The sequence below is a fragment of the Loxodonta africana genome, chromosome 3 (genome assembly GCF_030014295.1).
Source record: "Loxodonta africana isolate mLoxAfr1 chromosome 3, mLoxAfr1.hap2, whole genome shotgun sequence".
Lineage (NCBI taxonomy): Eukaryota > Metazoa > Chordata > Mammalia > Proboscidea > Elephantidae > Loxodonta > Loxodonta africana.
In genome coordinates this window covers 32,437,040-32,458,132 of record NC_087344.1, presented here as the reverse complement: position 1 = coordinate 32,458,132, position 21,093 = coordinate 32,437,040, and the positions used below count along the sequence as shown (strand labels likewise).

Sequence of the window (21,093 nt, the reverse complement as noted above, 5' to 3'; positions counted from 1 at the left end):
CCAGGGACGAGGGGTCAGCAAATTTTCTCTGTAAAGGGTCGGAGAGTTGGTATTTTTGGCTTTACAGAGCACATGGTCTCTGTTGCCATGACTCAACTCTGCAGTTGTAGTTTGAAAGCAGCTGCAGACAACACATTGTGTGAGGGCACTCCAAAATCTGGGGTGCTCGGCATGACTAAAACGGCTTACACAAGGTCTGACCTGGACTCCATTCTGTCATAGGCTCCGCCTCTGTTTCTGAGAAGGTGTAACGTTGGTGGGCAAACAAAGGAGAGGTAGCTTGCCCTCAGGAGAATGTGGTTGACAGCTGAGCAACTAATATGCAGAAAAGTGCTCACACAACGAACTTGGAGTATATTCTTAATGATTTACTGAAAACAGCCAATCAGAAGAACTTACTTTAGCTAGCCAATCAGAGTAGTTTTTACTGTTAGTTCCTGATATTTTAATATTTAAGCCCTGCGTGATCTCTTGTGGAGCACAGGTGTTGACAGCCTCTTGACCCTGTTCCTCAATTCATGAGTTGTTTTCTCCCTTAATAAAACTCTTTGCTTTAACTTCAAACAGAGTGTGAGTTTTTCTGCTTGTTGACAATGTCGATTAACGGGCATGGCTGCTGATAAAATTTTATTGACAAAACCAGGAGCTGCGGCTAGATTTGGTTTTTGAGTCATAGTTTGCTGACCCCTGATTCAGAGAGGTGCTGCCCAGTGGAAATATAATGCATGTCGCCTGTATGATTTTAAATTTTTTAATGTTGTCATTGTTAGCTGGCATGGAGTTGGCCCTCGGTTCATGGCAGCCCCAGGCATAAGAGAATGAAGCACAGCCAGGTCTGGCGCCATCCTCGTGATCAGTTGCAGATTGGACCACTGGGATCCATAGGGTTTTCAATGATGGATTTTCGACGTCAATCACCAGGCCTTTCTTCCTAGTCTCTCTTAGTTTGGAAGCTCTGTGGAAGCTTGTTTAGCATCATAGCAACACACAAAGCTCCACTGACGATGCGTGGTCGTTGTGATCAGGTGTACTTTCCAGGAATTAAACCCAGGTCTCCTGCATGGGAGGCAAGAATTCTACCACTGAACCAACACTGCCCCATAAATTTTCTAAGAGCCACATTAAGAAAATAAAAGGAAACAATTTTTAGCTTTTAATTAATTAAAAAATAATTTTAAGGTGAAATTAATTTTAACAATATATTTAATTTAACCCAATAGAGCCAAAGTATTACCATTTCAACATGCAATCAATATAAAAAAATTATCAATGAGATATTTCACGTTCTTTTTTTTCCCCCACATCAAATCTTCGAACCACCACCCATCTTGTCCTACTGTGGTGGCTTGCGTGTTGCTGTGATGCTGGAATCTATGCCACTGGCATTTCAAACACCAGCAGGGTCACTCTCCGTGGACAGGTTTCAGCAGAGCTTCTAGACTAAGACAGACTAGAAAGAAAGGCCTGGAGATCCACTTCCAAAAATTCATCATTGAAAACACTATGAATACTGTTGGATTCAGTGCTGAAAGGTGAGACCCCTAGGTTGGAAGGCACTCAAAATACACAGTGGCTGTAACAATGAACTCGAATATGCCAACGATCTGAGGACGGCACAGGACAGGCAATGGTTCATCCTTTGTATATGGTGTTGCCGTGAGTCAGAGCTGACTTGATGGCAGCTAACAACGAGAACGAGTTTACTAAATCTGTTGTATTTTTACGGTTTGTGCACATCTCAATTTGGATCAGTCACACCTCAAGTGCTCAGCAGCCAAAGGCTTAATTCTAAAATCAGCTAAATATTTACATAAAGCCATCAGGTTTTTCTGTCAGAATTGTCACTGTGAAGGATAAGAAATGAGCAGATGGCTGCATATTTAGCAGAGAAAAAACACGTGAAATAGATCATCAATACCATCAGCCACTGCAAATCCCTCAAATGCCCCTCTGGTCTGTCCCATTAAAACGACTTGCACATTTGACCAAAGTTGTTGTTGTTAGTTGTCACTGAGTTGATCCCAACTCATGGCGACCCCACGTGTGCAGAGTAGAGCTGCTCCATAGGGTTTTCAAGGCTGTGACCTTTCAGGAGCAGATCGCCAGGCCTGTCTGCTGACGTGCCTCTGGGTGGGTTTGAACCACCAACCGAGCATTTAACCATTTCCACCACTCTGGGACTCTTCAGCAAAGATAATGCCGAGGAGTGATCTGTGGCTGAAGACATACCCGTTGGTTGCCCCAACCTGGGCTGGGTGGGGTTTTCCCAAACTCCTTTTTGTGGAGAGAATGCAGCAGGAAGAGGGAAATTCTGGTGCCAGTTCCCTGTTCTAGAACATTCCATTTCCCTTGGGGCTGGACAAGTACCTAGATTATGCTTTCTTACCTGCTCCAGTTTGAAAATGTGCTGATTGAAGTAATACTGGAGCTGCTCATTGGCGTAGTTGATACAGAACTGTTCAAAGCTGTTTCTCTCGAAGTCTTCAAACCCAAAGATGTCGAGGACCCCGATGGACAGGCACTGTGGAAATGGAGACGGTGGGGCTGACTGGAAGGATATTCTGTGGGAGTTGGTGGCAACCTGAGCAGTTGTGAGGCCCTATGTGTTCATTTTAGCCAGGTTCCTCAAATCATGAAACAGGGGCCTGATGGTGGGAGCAAGTGGCCCTTGTCTGATGTCACAGGAGGTACGCCAAGGCTGTCTGGTTCTGCAGCAGTTGGGGGCACTCACCGACACGGACTCCTCCATGTCCTTCTTGTTAAGGAGGGCGTGGTTGATCCGCAGTACGATCCAGTCAAACAGGGCGCTGTACAGAGACTTAGCCATGGAGTCACGGGCAGTTATGGCCTAGGGACACAGGAAGGGGGATGTCACACGGAAGAGAGAGCATCACACAGAAAGGGAGGGCACCACATGGTGGCCTTGAACCACCAACCTTTTTGTTAGCAACCAAGTACATTCACAGTTCCTACCACCCAGGGACCTAACTGGTTGCCGTCACGTTGACCCTGATTCGTGAGGACCCCTTGTGTGTCAGAGTAGAACTGTGCTCCACAGTGCTTTCAAGGCTGTGACCTTTCGGAAGTAAGCTGTCAGTCCTTTCTTCCAAGGTGCCTCTAGGTGGACTCAAACCTCCAACCTTTCTGTTTGTACCACCCAGGAACTCTAGGCTATCTACAGTGACCATTTAAAATGCTCAAACAGCTTCCCAACGAGGGAGGGGCTTCCATCGACTAGAAACCTCCCTGGCCAAGTAGATCCTGCTACGATCCAAGCTACATGCAGCTGGCCACGCTGACTCCTGAGATATAAAATTGCAAGAAAGACATGCCAGGAAGAAAACACTTCAGCTGGGGCCAAGGCCAGAGGGAGGAACCTTATCAACATTTAGGGGGTCTGGCCTAAGACTCACAGGATAGGAGTCCACGAAATGGTCTTAAAGGTCATGCTTGAGTCCAGGGGTCGATAAACCTTTCTTGCAAAGGGTCAAATAGTAAATATTTGTGGCTTTGTGAGCCAGACAATCTCTGTCGCGACAACTTAACTCTGCTGCTGTAATGTGAAGGCAGATTTATTAGTACCAGCTGCCGTGGAGTCAACCATGACTCAAGGTGACCCCATGTGTGTCAGAGTAGCATTGTGCTCCATAGGGTTTTCAATGGTTGATTTTTCAGAAGCAGACTGCCAGGCCTTTCTTCTGAGGCACCTCTGGGTGACTCAACCCTCCAACCTTTAGTCAGCAGCCGAGTGCATGGACATTTGTTACCACTCAGGAACTCCAAAAGCTGCCACTGACAATATGTAAATGGATGTGTGTGCCTGTGTGTCAATAAGACTTTATTTACAAACACAAATAGGGGACTGGATTTGGCCCCCACTGCAATTTGCTGTTTAAACAGTGCCATGCTCGTATACACACGATGGCCAGAGGCACTGCCAAGTTTTTCTACTGTCACCCCGGGGATGTGAAGTGGCCACCTGCGCCTGCTCTTTCCGAATGGCTGGCCCACTCAACTTTTCAGGTGGGGGCCCGGGGCCATGCTCACCTCGCTGAAACTGTAGGGCAGGATGAGCTTATCGTTTACAGTCACCGTTTTTCTCTTAGTGAGAACCTCCACCAGGATCTCTCGCTTCACCTGTTTCACCGTCCAGGGGAAGAGGAAAAAGGGCAGTGAGGAGCTTGTTGGGAATGGCCAGCATCCCTGTTGTACCTGGCAAGAAGGTGGACGGATCCCAAAGTGGCCCATGCGCAGGGTAGCCTATCTGTGACGTGCTGGTGGATCACAGAATTCTCATTCCGTAGGCTAGCTCCACGCTCAAGGTTGACAGCCCAGGGTATGCCACACAGGCCTGGGTGTGAGGGCAGCCGTGTGGCCAGACAGTGCCTGGCAACCCGCACTTGGAGCCATCGCTGCTTGAGCCTGGGCTTGGACCTTCCGCAGGGATAGCCCCCTGGAGACCCACCACCTCTCCCCGCCTGCAGCAGAAGTAGGAGCAGGGTGGAGTTTGGTGTCACCTCCCAGGAGACCTGCACCCACTCATCCTGCTGACGAACATTTCTGCAGCCTTGGAATCTGGATACAGGCACGCTGTGCTTAAGAGGGGCCACAGGGGAGAATGCACACTTAGGAAACAATGACTGGGCCAGGGCTTCCCAATCTAGGTACTATGACATTTCGTTTTAGGTCATTCTTTGTGGTGGGGTCGTCCTAGGCACTGTAGGGTACTGAGTAGCCTCTCTGGCCTTCACCCACTGAGTGCCAGTAGCACCACCCGTCATGACAATCTAAAATGTCCTCAGACATTGCTGAGCGTACTTATGGGGCAAAATCACCATTGGCTGAGAAACAGTGGAATACAGACAGGTAGGTTGATAGTAGGCAGATAGGTAACCAGGGGAAGATAAGTAGATGGGTGGATAAGTAGGTAGGTAGAGAGGCAGATAAACAGAGAAGACAGACGGAAAGATAGGGTCTCTCATGCTAAAGCAGGGTTTGTCCACCTCAGCACTGTTGATGTTTGGTTCTGGATCATTCTGTGTGGTGGGGCCGTCCTGTGCACTGTAGGGTGTTTAGCAGCTTCCCTGGCTTCCACACACTTGATGCCAGTGGCACCCCTCCCCTAGTCATGACAACCACAAATGTTGCCAAGGGGGCAAAATTGTCCCCAGTGAAGCCCCTGGATCATGGATGGCAGGTTCCACAACAAGATGACCTTGCTGGTCACATTATCATTTAAGAGTCTTTCCCTTGAGAACTGGGAGGTGCAGTGTTGGGTGCCCCCGCACAAGGAGGTCATCAGAAATGAGGGAGGGACATGGCAAAGAGGTTGGGAGGAAGCAGGACGCAGGTCGCGGTTACAAAAGGAGGGGCAAGCAGGAAGTCCTGGGTGGAGGCCAGCAGGCATGCCTTGTCCAAGCTTGGGTGGGGCACAGGGTTGAGAGTGGGTAGTACCTTCAGGAGCTGGGAGAGCGTGTCCAGCACCTCCGGGGGCCCAACCTCCAGCCCCTCGTCACGGCCCGTGGCCCTCTTCTTGTAGGTGACGTTGCCCAAGTACAGGATGGCCGAGAGGACGGAGAAAATCCTTGGGATGAAAAGGGGCAAAGTTAGGACTGTTCCTGATGTCACCAGGCCATGGAAACTTCCAGAAAAGCAGCATTTCATTAGTAAAACCAGCAAGCGCCCAACAGAACAAAGTCTGAGAAAGGCTGGGTCTACCTCTCCAGGACTTGCTCCCTCCATGGAATAAGGCTGGTAGAAGGTCCTTTTGACTTTTTTTTTTTTTTGAATGGGAGCTTTTAAAAAATATTTTTTATGAATTCATGAAAAATATATACCAAAGCATTAGACAGCGATTACTGTCAAAAATTGGAAGCATGGGTGATTTTTTCCTCCTTTTCTAATAAAAAAAAAATAAGTACAGTAAAACCTGTGAAAGCTGGAAACAGTAAGGTAGAAACCCATCAGATAAGAAAAACTCAAATATTTTCTCCTAAAATGAGCAAAAGATAGCTGTTAAGACTGGACCTCGTCAAAGGCAGAAAACTTGCAAGATGTGGAAAAACAAGGCGGTCTCACCAAGTTCCAGCACTCACAGGTTTCACCGTTATTTTATCAACCTGATGTGTGCAGGGCAGAACTGTGCTCCGCAGGGTTCTCAGGGCTGTAGCCGTTCAGAAGCAGATCACCAAGACTTTCTCCTCAGGGGCCTTTGGGTGTGTTCGAGCCATCAACTTTTCGGCTAGCAATCATTTGCGTCACCCAGGGACTCCAATTTTACAACTCTTAAATGAACATGCTTTGTTTTTATTATAAAGAAATGATAATCGTTTTTATAATTGTAGAAAGATAGAAACTTTTTTTTTTTTAATAAGGGATTGCACAGATATTGAAAAGCATTCAATTTCTAGGTGTGAACATGACATACAGATCCCTGTACCTAGCATGCAGACCAAGAAATAGAACGTGTTGGCCCAGGGACCCTTTGGTTCCTCCCTGCAGAGGAACCACTGTTCACACTTCCAACCATCTGTGAACTTGATGTCAGTGAGGTTTATGTACCTGTATCAGGCCTGTCACCGAGAGACTGTGTTGGGGGCTGGAGTAGGGTGTGGGGTGTCATCCATGTCACTGCAGGTAGCAATAAACCTGCCGCTGTTGAGTCGATTTGGACTCATAGTGACCCCATGTTTTATACAGCACAACTGAGCTCCATAGGGTTTTCTTGGCTGTGATCTTTATGGAAGCAGACTGCCAGGCCTTTCTTCCACAGCACCACTGGATGGATTTGAACCACCAACTTTTTGGTTAGCAGTCAAGTGCAAACAATTTGCGCCACCCAGGGATCCCCAGGTACCAATAGTTGGTCAATTCTTATCACTGCAGACCAGTTTTCCCACCTTGGCATTATCGACATTTGGTTCTGGAACATTCTCTGTGGTGGCAGCCACCCTGTGCACTCTGGGATGTTGACAGCATCCCTGGTCTCCACCCATTCCCTTCCTGAGGTTTGACAATCAAAAATGTCAACAGACATCGCAGAAGTCGCCCCTGGGTGAGAACTGCTGACACGGAATATTTTGGTGGTTTGCAAACTATGGCCTGGGGGTCAAATTTGGCCCAGAGCCTACTTCTCTGTATAGTCCCACAGCTAAGAATGGTTCTTAAGCTTTTAAAAGATTGTTAAAAAACAAAACGTAAAGAAGAAAATGCAAGAGACTGCCTGGTTGGGAAACCCTAAAATCTTTACTCTCTGGCCCTTTACAGAGTAAGTCTGCCGTCCCCCTGCCCCTGCACGTGGATATATTGCAGTTTGTGTATAGGTTTAATCCCCCATTGATGATCATTTGAGGACATTAGGGATGGGAAACCCTAAAATCTTTACTCTCTGGCCCTTTACAGAGAAAGTCTGCCGTCCCCCTGACCCTGCACGTGGATATATTGTAGTTTGTGTATAGGTTTAATTCCCCATTGATGATCATTTCAGGACATTAGGGATTGAGCTACGTCCCCCAAAAAGTTATGTGGAAATCTTAACCCTTACACCTATGAATACGACCCTGTTCGGAAATAGGGTGTTAGACAGTGAACTGCGTCCCCCAAAATATGTGTTGGAATCCTAACCTCTGTACCTGTGGATGTGACCCTGTTCGGAAACAGGTGTTTCTTTTTTATGTTAATGAGGTCATGCCAGAGTAGGGTGGGTCCTAAACCTAATCCCTTCTGAGAAGTGTCTTATAAAAAAGCAGAAGAGACACAGTGAGACACACAGAGGGAAGACAGAGGCAGCGTGAAGACACATCTATGAGTCGAGGAAGCCAGGGGCTATCAAAGGTGAAAGAGACAAGGGATGACCTTCTCCTACAGCTGACAGTGAGCTCAGGCCCTGTTGACACTCTGAATTCAGACTTCTAGCCTCCACAACTTCTTTAAAGCCACCCACCTGTGGTATTTTGTAACAGCTGCCCTAGGAGACCAAGACAAGGGTGTTTGCAGTTTTTCTTTATTTTTTAAATTGCTGTAGACTAGACTCCGACTCGAAGTGACCCCATGTGTTTCAGAGTAGAACTGCTCCACAAAGTTTCCAATGGCTGAGATCATTAGGTCTTTCTTTCGAGGTGCCTCTAGGTGAACGCAAACTGTCAACCTTTCAGCTTGTAGCCGAGCGCTTAACCCTTTGTGCCACCCAGAGGCTCTGCAGTTTTCTGGTGACTACAAACAAGGCTGCTGGGGGCCCTCGTGGGCCTCTTTGGCAAACAGGTGGGAGCATTTAATTTTGTATACCCAGCTGTAGTAGACACTGCCACACTGTTTCCCAAGGTGGGGTGTCCACTTGTGCCCTCCTGGCAGGTGTGGGGGGACCCTGCACGTGGTTTTAATGTGTACTCCTGGGGACTTCTGACTTACGGTGTGAGTTCCTTCCCTGTGTTTATTGTTACCAGGCTGGCCCATTTGCTGCCTGTCTCCGGCTAGTGATGGGGAGCGGGCAATGAATGTGGGTATGGACACTCACTGTTTCTTCGTGGCTGGCAGGAAGCCCACCATCTCCATGGCCTGCTTGAGCCGCTCAAAGTCGTGCTTCAGGTCCTCCCCGTCCTCAATCTTCAAGTTGTGCTGAAACACAGGGCAGCGAGTGTTGGTGTTAGGGTGGGGCAGTGGCCCCCACAAAGGCAGGGTGGAGTCCTCACCGCTGCGTTGGTGGACGTGACTTTGTTTGGGGATACGGGGGTTTTTCTGTGCAGATGTTATCGGTTGGGTTAATGAGGTGCACCAGAGTAGGAGGGTCTTAAATTTAATCCCTTCTGAGTTATAAACGGGGCTTCCAACTGGTTCAGTCCAGTTCGAACCCCTGCTGAGAATTTCCATTTCCACCCCAGATGCGCTGAATCAAAACCTACAGTTTAACAAGATCCCCAGATGATTCTTATATATAATACATCTTAAGAACCACTGTTCTACTAGTGGTTCTCAGAATTGGTCCCTAACCAGCAGCATTAGGGGGACTTGTTAGAAAAGTAAATTCTCAGCAAGGGTTTCAACTAGAAGGAACCAGTTCAAAGCCCTGGTTGTAAGAAGAGCAGACGAGAAAGAGACACAGAAATGGGGGAGCAAGACATCACGTGAGGATCGTCTACAAGCCAAAGAACCAAGGAACACCCAGGGCTACTGACAAGGGAGGAATAAACCCGGCCCAGACCCTAATTTGGACTTGCAGCCTCCAGAACAATGTGAGAAAATGAACTTCTGTTTTTTAAAGCCACCCACTTGTAGTGTTGATGTTACTGCAGCTCTAGGAAACTAAAGGAAAACACAAAACAAAATCAAAACAAACAGAAAGAGGGAAAACAGACAGGAACAGACACAGGGGAAGACAGACACCATGTGAGGGTTTGTCTACAAGTCAAGAAACGCTCAGGGTTATAAAAGGTGGAAGAGACGAGGAAAGATCTTCCCCTCGAGCTCACAGAGAAAGCACAGGCCTGCTGATACCCTGAATTCAGATGTCTAGCCTCCGGAACCCACTTGTGGTATTTCTGCCACGGCAGCCCCAGGAGACTAAGATACTAGTGAAGAATTAGCCTGGTCCAAATTGAGGTCTGGCTGGCTGTGGCCCTCAGCTCCTGGGAGGTGACTTCCAGGCCCCTGAAAGGTTCTGCCTGATCAGAGTATCTCTACCTAGGGGCTCTGGACAAATGTCACGGACTGAATTGCGTCCCCCAAAATATGTGTTGTAGTCCTGACTCCTACACCCCTGGATGTGATCCTGTTTGGGACGAGGGTTTTCTTTGTGATGTTAAGGAGCCCATATAGCTGTAAGGTAAGTCCTAAACCTAATCACTTCTGAGTTATTAGAGTAGATTAGATACAGTGGCAGACATCATCTGAGGATGAGGGAGGCAGGTGCATCTGCAAGGCCAGGCACCCGCAGCTACTAGAAGCTGAAATACATAAGGAAGGACCTCCCCCTTGAGCCGCTTCCTGAATTTGGACTTCTAGCCTCCAGGACGATAAGAAATAAATTTCCGTTCTTTAGAGCCACCCATCTGTGGCATTTCTGTTATAGCAACATTAGAAAACTGAGATAACAGTCTAACAACATGAGTTATGATGGGGGCTTTGGGCCAGCAGTATCAGTTCTGAGCTCTCTAGGGAATGGAGATTAAATCAGCCATGTGGGCAGCTAGCCATGTCACTGTGATTGCCATCTAATAACCCTGAACACTGAGGCTTGGGGGTGCTCCCCTGGTCATGAATAATTCATGCATGTCGCCACACAAAAGGCCCGGAGAAGGTCACCCTGTCCAGGACTCCAGGGTAAGGGAAGACTGGAAGCTCTGCATTGGGACCCTTCTGGGCCCTGCTCATGTGCCTCTTCAGCTAATTTTAACCCACACCCCTTAGCTGAAATAAAACTGTCATCGTAGATATAGTGCTTCCCTGGGTTCCATGAGTCATCCTACTGAATGACTGAGCCTGGGGGTGACCAGAGGGACCTCTGAGTTTGTAGCCAGCTGGTAGGAAATGGAGGTGGTCCTGCGGTGGGGGGGCCTGAACCTATGGCTGGTGTCTGGGGTGAGGACAGTTTTGTGGGAACTGTTCCCTCTGCCTTTACAGCTTAGCAAACTTTCTGTACATCAGGAGTCCGGGTGTTTCTGAAGCAGTAAGGGCGGCATGTGGGAAGATTCCGGCCGGAGTCGGTGGGTGGGGCCAGGACTCGGAAATCAATGGGCCCTTTGTGCTACCTCCTCTGGCTCCTTGGAGCAGGCTTGGGAACCAAGGATGGCCAGGGCAGATGACCTATGGGCTCCCGGCGGCCCCAAACCAGCAGGCGGGGAACACAGAGGGCATTTGTGGCTGTGCTCAGGGCTGTTTACCTGGTTGAGGTAGAAGTAATCTTCTGGTTGCCTGAGCTGGAATTCTTGGCGTTCTTCCTCGTTGACCCCGAGCAACAAGTAATAGAACACGTGGTAGTTCCTGCGGGCCACAGTGAGAGGAGAAAAGGCATTTCAGAGGACTGAGCAACTGCTGTTCTTCAAACCACCTTAATGCTGCTTTACAGACCACTCCAGGGAGGAAAAAACCAAAATCCCAAGCCCTTTGCTGCTGAGTCAATCCCGACTCATGGCGATCCCGTTTGTTCCAGAGGAGAACTGTGCTTCACAGGGTTTTCTTGGCTGTAATACTCTGGAAGCAGATAGCCAGGCCTTTATTCTGTGGTGTCTCTGGGTAGACTCAAACCACTTAATTTTCAGATTAGTAGCTCAGCGCAATCTGTTAGGACCACAGATATGCAGAAATTTTAAACGGTAAATCAGTGCGTATCTTGTCTTAAAAAAATGGGCTTCTTGGCATAAAGAAAAGTGAAGTCCTGATATACGGCTCCACATTGATGAGCCTTAAAAACATCATACTGAGTGAAGTCAGTCGCAAAAGGGCAAATACTGTATGACCCCACTTACGTGAAATATCTAGGACGGGCAAATGTGTGGAGACCAAAGATCATTAGTAGCTACCAGGAGTGGGAGGGAAGGGGAAGGCGGAGTTTGCCTAGAGGCATTGGGTTTATGTCAGTGGTGGTGGAATAACTTGGCAAAGGACAGGGAGAATGGTTGCACAGCTTGAAGAACGTAATTCATGTCACTGAACTGGACATGGGAATGTTTTGAATTGGTGTCGATTTTGTTATGCAGATTTTCGATAATATAAAAAAAAGGGCTTCTTGAGTAAGCAGATTTCTCTGGAGCGTGTTTGTCTTCTGACCTCACCAGGTTTTGGCAGGCATCTGGGCAGACATTCTGCTTGGCAAAACCCCGGGCGGGATATGAAAAGGTGGCGTAGGTGGTAGGAGCTCAAGCCTGGTGGCTACGACAGTTGGCCCAGGGAAGATGTTGGAAGGGCAGGCCTCATTCTCGGAAGGGGGTCACGGTCCAAAACAGACCAGCTACGGCCTCTTGGGACGTTCTCTGGATCTCAGAACACATGCTTCTACCCTTGTTGCTGCTGTTGATGTTAGCTGCTGTCAAGTCGACTTCGACTCATGGTGACCCCATGTGTGTCAGGGTAAAACTGTGCTCCATAGGGTTTTCAGTGGTGATTTTTTAGATGATTACCAGGCCTTTCTTCCGAGGCACCTTTGGGGGCAGTGGCATCGCTAGAGGGGTGTGGACGGCACTGGGTGATACTGTCAGGGAGTGACACCAAAATGACTGTCTATAATACTATCCCTGTAGGGTTGCTATGAGTTGGAATCGACTTGATGGCAATGGGTTTGGTTTTTTGGTTTAGTTATAACAACAAAAACATTTTTCGTCAGCACAGCTTATATGTATCAATATGCCTACAAGGCTAAAACTCTGCTAATTTACGTTCTGAACCTTTTAACGTGCGCCTGTCAGAGCTGTCATTCTTACTCAATTACGATGACGCTCTGAATCACATGGTTTCATCTGGATGTGCTACAAGCACATGCTGTTGCAGCTGGTGTTTTTATAGTTGCTGATTTTGTCAAATTTCCTGGTGTTTTGGCAACAATATTGTGGTAATTAGTGTTTGTGAACCTATACTGATAACTTTTTTGAGAATGAAATAGTAATTAAAGGAAAAGAAGGACTGATATATAGGACTCGTCACAATTTACAGGTAACAGTACAAAAAATGTTATTAAGGATTCTGTATGGTCTGGTACGGGAGGAGGTCCATGGAGGGTGGTGACACCATGAGTTACTGCACTGGGTGACATCAACCCCAGGGACGCCACTGTCTGGGGGGACTCAAACCTTCAACCTTTTGGTTAACAGTTGAACGAGTTCACCATTTGCACCACCCAGAGACCCCATAATAACTAATCCCAAACCATTAACCAAACCAGCTGCTGTGGAGTCGATTGAAACTCATGGTGCCCCCATGTGTGCAGAGTATAACTATGCTCCATAGGGTTTCCAAGGCTGTGTGTGACCTTTCAGAAGCAGATAGCCAGCCCTGCACCCAGATGCCCCTGGGTGGGTTCGAACCTCCAACCTTTCGGCTAGTAGTAACTGTTTGTACAATCCAAACTTCCAAGTCCCCCTGGAACTGATAAAGACAGATCTGGGTGCGATGTTCAAAGATCAGTGAGGGAAACGCCCCCTCCCTACCTCTCATCCTTCTCCTGGGAGACAAGGCGAGATTTTTCTAGCAGATATTTTTCGACAACAGCTCTGTAAAAAGAAAAAGGAATAAAATGTTAAATTTTAATTAAAAAAAGTTTTTTTTTATTGTGCTGTAGATGAAAGTTTACAGCGCAAATTAGTTTTCTCATTCAAAAATTTATACACAAATTGTTTTGCAACACTGGTTGCAATCCCTGCAGTGTGTCAGCACTCTCCTCTCTTCCACTCCAGGTTCCCTGAGTCTATTTATCCAGTTTTTCTAACCCTTCCCACCTTTTTCTCTTTGTTTTTGGGGAGGTGTTGCCCATTTGGTCTCATATACTTGACTGAATTAAGAAGAATGTTCCTTACGCGTGTTTTTGGTTGTTTTATAGGTCTGTCTAATCTTTGGCTTAAAGACGAACTTCGGGAATGGCTTCAGTTCTGAGTTAGCAGGGTGCCTAGTGGCCATAGTCTCAGGGGTTCCCGCAATCTCCGTCAGACCGGAAAGTCTGGTCTTTGTGAATTTGAATTTTGTTCCACATTTTTCTCCTGATCTGTGTGGGAGCCTCTACTGTGATCCCTGAAATTTTAGTATTTTTTTCTTGAAGAAATGAAATAATTGTTACCGTGTATCATGGATTTTAATTGTGCCTCCTAAAAATGTGTGTTGGTGTTCTGACCCTTATACCTGTGGATGTGGTCCCATTTGGGAATAAGGCTCTATCAGTGCAGGCTCAGATGAACAAAGATGTCACTTTAAGGACTGAGGTGCGCCTGACAGAGCCATGGTGTTGTTAATCACCTTATATGCATGTGAAAGCTGGACAATGAATAAGGAAGACCGAAGAATTAACCCCTTTCAGTTGCGGTGTTGGCGAAGAATACTGAGTATACCATGGACTGCCAAAAGAACGTACAAATCTGTCTTGGAAAGAAGTACAGCCAGAATGCTCATTAGAAGCAAGGATGGCGGGACATCATCTCACATACTTTGGGCATACTATCAGGAGGGACCAGACCCTGGAGAGGGACATCATGCTTGGTAGGGTAGAGGGTCAGTGAAAAAGAGGAAGACCCTCAGTTAGATGGACTGACACAGTGGCTGCAACAATGGGCTCAAACGTAGCAACGATTGTGAGGATGATGCAGGACCAGGCAGTGTTTTGTTCTGTTGTACACAGGGTTGCTATGAGTCTGAACTGACTTGATGGCACCTAACAACAACAATAATCAGTGTAGGGTATGTTTTAAGCCAAGCATTTTTGAATTATAAAGAACAGACTGGGCACAGAAGAAGGCAGACACAGGGGGGCAGACCAATACTATCTGAAGACCAGAGAGGCTGACCTGTCTACCAGCCCAGAAACTCCAAGGTGGCTGGCTAGAGAAGCTGAGACAAGGACCTTCCCCCACAGAGAGAGCCCTCGCCTACAGCCAGCGCCCTACATTGAAATGTCTAGCCTCCTAAACTGTGAGAAAATAAATTCTGTTAATTAAAACCGCCCACTTGTGGTATTTCTGTTACAGTAGCACTAACAAACCAAGATATATGTGGTATGATTAGGTACAAGGTAACTTCCTTTGATACAATGTAAATAACTAAAAAAAAAAAAACAAAACGCAGGGGTTAGACTGACACACAACGATCCCATGTGTGTCAGAGTAGAACTGTGCTCCATAGGGTTTTTAATAGCTGACTTTTCGGAAGTAGATCACCAGGCCTTTCTTCCAAAGTGCCTCTGGATGGACTCCAACTTCCAGCTTTTTGCTTAGCAGCCAAGGCAGGGGCTAAGAGGAAAAGGAGGGAGGTAGGGGGAGGTGGGAGTCCCTGGGTGATGCAAACTGGGAATGTTCTTGGCTGCTAGCTAAAAGGTTGGAGGTTCGAGTTGACCCAAAGGCACCTCGAAAGAAAGGCCTGGTGATCCACATCTGAAAAATCAGCCACTGAAAACGCTATGCAGCCCAGTTCTACTCTGACACATGGCTTTGCCAAACATGATGTTTTCCTCCAGCAAGTCATCTCTCCTGATGATGTGTCCAAAGCAAGTGTGCTGGATAATGCTCTGCTGGGATCCATAGTTTTCATTGGCTGATTTTCAGAAGCAGATCACCAGGCCTTTATACTAGTCTGTCTTAGATGTCCGAGTTCTGCTGATATCTGTCCACCACGGCTGACTCTGCTGGTGTTTGAAATACTAGTGGCACAGCTTCCATCGTCACAGCAACACGCAAGCCACACAGTACAATAAGCTGACCGCCGGGGTGGTGGCCAAAGGCTGAAGGACTCAGGAAATAAACTTCCTGTCACGCAGCGAATATGAATAGTTTGCTGAAATGGCCTTCGAGAGGGAGAAGAATCTCAACACTCTGGATGAATCCCCACTCTCTGTCCCTAACCCTCAATGGCCTCCTCCTTCCTGAAGGGCTGCTGCCCTCTCTATTTCTGGAAGTCGGCAGTTGGGTCTCCCCAATTGTTGAAGGTCAGAGCTCCTCACCCTGCTGCTCACGGTGCTGCCGGGATCTTTAAAAGTCCCACAGCTGCCACTAGAATCTAAGGAGCTGAATATGAGGTATTCTTGCATGCACCCAGGCCCTGGAACCTGGTTCCAGAATGCCCGACTCAGACCCCAGACGCCTCCTCTCCAGCTGCCACTCTCCTGGAGGATGCCTGGAAGCTCCATCGCTCAAAATACAATTAATATACTGATGGCCCCCACTTTTTGTCTCTGTGCCTGACTGTGGCCTGAGGGTGCCCCAAATGTAGCAAGTTCGAGCCTGACTCTTGATTCCCTCCCTGTTGCCTCAGTTAAGGGTGGTGGCATCACTGGCTGAGTCCTGAACTGCCCTGTCTTCTCAGACCCTTGGCTGGTTAGTGAAGTACTCCTGCCAGCTCTATCCCCCAACTTCATCAGAATCCTAGCCCCACTGTGCCCAGCCTGGCCTCAGTGGTCTCCCCAATGCCAGCCTGGGCCATCTACCCATCCATCCATCATCCACCCACTCATGAATCCATCTATCCATCCATCCACCGCCCACTCATGAATCTATCCATCCACCCACCTACCCATCTACCCATGAATTCATCTATCCATCCATTCCTCCACACAGCAGCCAGGGGACCCACAATGTCAGTGGTGCCAGACTTCCCAAGCCTGGACTTTGCCCCACGGGCCCCTGTGGCCTCCTCGCTCATCCTCCCTGACCTGGATTGGCAAGCCCTGGCTCCAATCTGGCCCCATCTGCCCCCAAATCTGCGGACGGTCCAGGGCTGCTTTGAGAGGCAAGGGCAGAGCTGAGTCATGTGAAAGTATTTCCTGTCTTGCCTTTTTCAGTAGACGTGTGCTGTTCCCCAGCTGTGCCCTTCCTCTCCCCGCCGCCCTCACACTGCGGTGTGCTCCTGTCTTGCCCTCAGCGGCACGAGGGTGGTGGCCTGAGGGTCACCTTGACATGGAGCCTCCCTTGCCACTCGTGGGCCAGGACCTCCTCACATATCTGTTGCGAGTGTCTCCTCCCACCCCGAGAGCAGAGATCCCGTGGAGCCTAAAGAGCTCTTGACAAGCAGGGGACCCTTGGCTGATATGAGCAGACGCAACCCTTTTCTTCCAGTCCCTGCACTCGCTGGGGGTTGATATATACGTCCTTTTGGAGGGAATGTTCATTCAATCAAGAACAACCATCCTTGGGAGCACACTGCAGGGGTTCTCGTCATTGAGATCCTTTGCCACTGGGAACCCGTCACTCTCAGGTGGCACCAGCTGGTTGAGACCCTCAGGGGTATTGCCTTAGAAACCCAGTATATTCCTGAACCTTCCAAGTCTGGCCACTTGTAAATCTGATCACTGGCCTTTGTCCAAAGCCCAGAAAAGCCTATCTCTTGGCGAAGGCATGGATGAGAGCAGAGCTGCTGCACGGGACAGTGGTCTTTCTTCTGGGTGATCCCACCTAGTCATCTATCACTCTACCCACTCGCCTGCCCAAGCACCCATCTGTCCACTTACCCATCCACTCACAAATCCATCCATCCACCTACTCACCCATCCACGTAGTCATGAGTCAATCCATCTACCCATCCACTCATGAATCCATCCACCCACTGATCCACCCATCCGCCCACCCACCCATTCATCCATTCACCCACTCAACCACCCACCCACCCACCCATCCATCTACACATGAATCCATCATCCATCCATCCATCTACCCACCCATCCAGCCACTCATCCATCCATCTATCCATCCACTCATGAATTCACCCACCCTCTCATCTGTCAGTACTTCCCTGGACACCTGTCTCACATTGCTACCCAGGGTCACGTCTCCTTCTGGCTTAAGACATATGCTTGGTAAGAGGCCATAGTCTACGCCAACTCTGTCTGTGGCACCCGAGATGGACCAGATGAGAAATCTCACTGAGACCAGGAAATAAGGGTAATTAATCGCCATTGCCTGTTCCTGGCAAACCGATACATGAGCACCTCAAGCTCATCATACCTATTCCTTCTGTGCCCAGGCCCCCCAGTCTCACAACGTCTGATGACCTCAGGGTCAGGATGAGACACCACCCCACCCATCAAGTATCTCACACCAGCACCTGGCTCAGACCAAGACATCAACGACTTAACATCAGACTCATTTCACTGTATGATTCACAAACATTCGCACAGCCACAGTTGTGGCACTGAGCTCCCACAAAGGGCTGGCTCCCACCCGTAGGTACCTCCAAGACGCCAAAGTGATGCTGAGTGCCTGCCCACAACCGCCACTCACCCCCTCCCACCTGCGAGGATTCTCAAGACCTCAACTGATACCAGGCGCCCAGGGCAGCTGCACTTCCTCCCACCTGCAGGAACTCCAAGACACTAGGCCAGTGCCTGAGGGGCCCCCAAGGCCCCAGATCAAAGCTGGGGCTCGTGGTGGCTGCACTTGCCCCCCTCCCACTGTGGTGGCCCCTGAAACCCTAAATTGATGCCGGCACCCACAGCGGCTGCACTCACCCCCTCCTGCCCATGGGGCCAGAGACCCTGGGCTGATGGCTGTGGCGGCTGCATTCACGCCCTCCCACCACGGGGACCCCGAGACCCCAGACTGACGCCCACAGCGCCACACTCACCCGCGCACAATACCGCTCTCCAGGTAGTTGACTTGGATGAACTTTCCGAAGCGGCTGGAGTTGTTGTTGTGGGCTGTCTTGGCGTTGCCAAAAGCCTGTGGGGAAACAGAAGCCGATGTTCAGGCTGTTCTCCCCCCGAGCAGCAGGTAACACATATCCCCAGGAGGTGCCGCGGGTCACTGAGGGTGCAGGGAAGGACCAGAAACAGCCTGGGTGTGGTGGAGGTCTGCTGGCACAGCCTGTGCGCCTCTTGTGGGGCTGGGCTCAGCGCTGCAGCTTATGGGCCAGGAACGCTTTTGGTTGAAATTTTTATTGTGCTAAAATATACACACAACGAGAAAATCTGCCATTTTAATAATTTTTAAGTGTACAATTCAGTGGCATTACTTATATTCACCATGTTGTGTACCTACCACCCTATCTAGTTCCAGAACATTCTCTTCACCCCAAAAGGAGACTCCACACCCATTAGGAGTCAGTCCCCCTTCTCCACCCTCAGGCAACCACTCTACCTTCTGTCTACGGATTTGCCTGTTCTGGACACTTCATATAAATGGAATCACACACTATGTCTTTTTGTGTCTGGCTTCTTTCACGCAACGTAATGTTTTCAAGGTTTATTCATGTTGCAGCACGCATCAGGACTTCTCTTCACAGCTGAGTAATGCTGCATTGTATGGACAGACCACATTGTGTTTGTCCATCCAACTGCTGATGGACACCTGCGCTGTGTTCACCTTTTGGCTGCTGTGAAAAGTGCTGCAACGAACACTGGTGCACACGTATGGTGCACACTTTTATTGACACATACTCATGCCCATTCATTTACGTATCATCTGTGGCTGCTGTCATGCTACTTGGGCCAAGTAGAGTTACTGCGACAGAGATGGCCTAGCGCACAGGGCCTGCCATGTTTATCATTGGGCTCTTTACAGAAGAAACTGGCCCCCGGTCTGATACAAGCTCAGGACTTGATTGGCCCTGGCTGGGTATGAGGGTGTGGAGGTGAAGACGGTCTGCTTTCAAGGAGTCCTGCAATTTGGGGAAAAGACAAGCAGGGAGATTTTTCACCTTTTCCAGGTGTCAGATACACTGAGTGCAGGAGTGTGCAGCTTGGAGGTTCCCCCTCAAGGCCTCCCAGGTAACCAACCAACCTGCACCCAGATTACGACAGAGAACATTCCCACCCCCGAGGTTCCCCGGCGGGCCTCTTCCCAACCAGCACCCACCACCCAAGGGGCTTTAATCGACAAGGGGCAAGGGTGTGATGGGACCCTGGGGCAACATGGGCAGGGAAGGAGCCAGGATGGATAGGGAAGCTGAGAGGAGATGGGGCTGGGGGAGGTTAAAGACCCCAGGTGAGAGGCCCTCCGGCCACACCATGAGAGACGAATCGAGAGGCACATTAAAAAACAAACAGCAACCAAAAAAAACCAACTGAAGCCAAGTGAGTTCAACTTATGGTGGCCCGTGTGTGCACAGTAGAACTGCTCCACAGGATTTTCAATGGCAGTGACCTTTCGGAAGTAGATCACCAGGAATTCTAGCCTCCTGAACTGTGAGGAGAGCCCTGGTGGTGCAGTAGTTAAGTGCTTGGCTGCTAACCAAAAGGTCAGCAGTTCGAATCTACCAGCTGCTCCTTGGAAACCCTATGGGGCAATTCTATTCTGCCCTATAGGGTCGCTATGAGTTGGAATCGACTGGACTGCAATGGGTTTTTTTTTCCCCTTGAACTGTGAGGAAATACATTTCTGTCCTTTAAAGCCACCCACTCTTGAGACTTCTGTTATGGCAACTCTTGGACAGTAAGATACAGCACCTCTGGGTGCGTTCAAGCCTCTCATCTTTCTTGGCAAGTAGTTGATCATTTGTATCACCCTGGGGACGGGTCTACACAGCGATTTCTGATTTCCAGAAAAACAGCCAGGACTGGGGTTCTGGGGACACAGAGTTAGGTTGGAGGGGAGCACGGCCACCATCCTGAGCTCTGGCTCTGCGTTCACTGACTGCTCCCAAGTGGGTGACCTCATGCGTCTGGTATGGGGTCCCAGTACATAGCGTGTCTCAACAGCCTGTCTAAAAATATCCGGTTTGTATAATTACTCGTCTGAGCCAACAAGGAAATGCTAGCCTGGTGCTCACAGTGTGGGGTGCTATTGTTTTTCCCATGTGGGCACAGGGGTGCAACCTGCCCCTGGATAGAGCAAGTGGGGTCAGGTAAGAAGGAGGGAGGATGTGGCCTCCAGGGGGTGAGGCTATGGAGGGCCAGGTGCCAAAGCCACCTTCCCACAGGCCAGAAAAACCTCACAGTTCTGGCAAAATTCTCCCGAGGAAGGCTTCCATGTAACCAACTTTTCCTCCTTCATAATGTAAAGTACAATTTTTTTTTTTTTCGTATTGGGAAAAATATATACAACCTTACTTAAAGGCTTTGGGAGTCCTTGGATGGTGCAAATAGTTAAGCTGAGTGTTTAACCAAAAGGTTGGAGGTTTGAGTACCCCCAGAGGTGCCTGTGAAGAAAGGCCTGGTCATCTGCTTCCACAAAACCAGCTGCTGAAAATCCTACACAGCACAGTTCTCCTCTGACGCACGTGCGACTGCCTTGCGTTGGAGTCGACTGAATGGCAACTAGTAAAGCTACGCCACTGGTATTTCAAGTAACAGCACGGTCACCCGTGGTGGACAGCTCCACGGTGGAGCTTTGATACTGAGACAGACTAGGAAGAAAGAGCTGGTGATCGGCTTCCACAAAACCAGCCACTGAAAATCCTACGGAGCACAGTTCTGCTCTGACACACGTGGGGTTGCTATGAGTTGGGGCTGACTCAACAGCAACTGGTGTTTTGGTTACT

At 48.9% G+C, this 21,093-nt stretch overlaps 1 protein-coding gene across 7 annotated transcripts in view; it reads right to left on the bottom strand.

The window, feature by feature from the left end:
- The window catches only part of MYO9B (myosin IXB), an 88,834-nt gene that overhangs the window by 40,327 nt on the left and 27,414 nt on the right, over nucleotides 1-21,093 (bottom strand). For all 7 annotated transcript variants that reach the window (XM_064280938.1, XM_064280931.1, XM_064280934.1 and 4 more), the window contains exons 3-10: nucleotides 18,241-18,335; nucleotides 13,134-13,196; nucleotides 10,875-10,974; nucleotides 8,513-8,613; nucleotides 5,455-5,584; nucleotides 4,048-4,137; nucleotides 2,732-2,848; nucleotides 2,387-2,521 (exon numbers count right to left, since the gene is read on the bottom strand). In XM_064280938.1, the coding sequence (XP_064137008.1) occupies nucleotides 2,387-2,521; nucleotides 2,732-2,848; nucleotides 4,048-4,137; nucleotides 5,455-5,584; nucleotides 8,513-8,613; nucleotides 10,875-10,974; nucleotides 13,134-13,196; nucleotides 18,241-18,335 (831 nt within the window). The remainder of the gene's footprint in view (nucleotides 1-2,386; nucleotides 2,522-2,731; nucleotides 2,849-4,047; nucleotides 4,138-5,454; nucleotides 5,585-8,512; nucleotides 8,614-10,874; nucleotides 10,975-13,133; nucleotides 13,197-18,240; nucleotides 18,336-21,093) is intronic.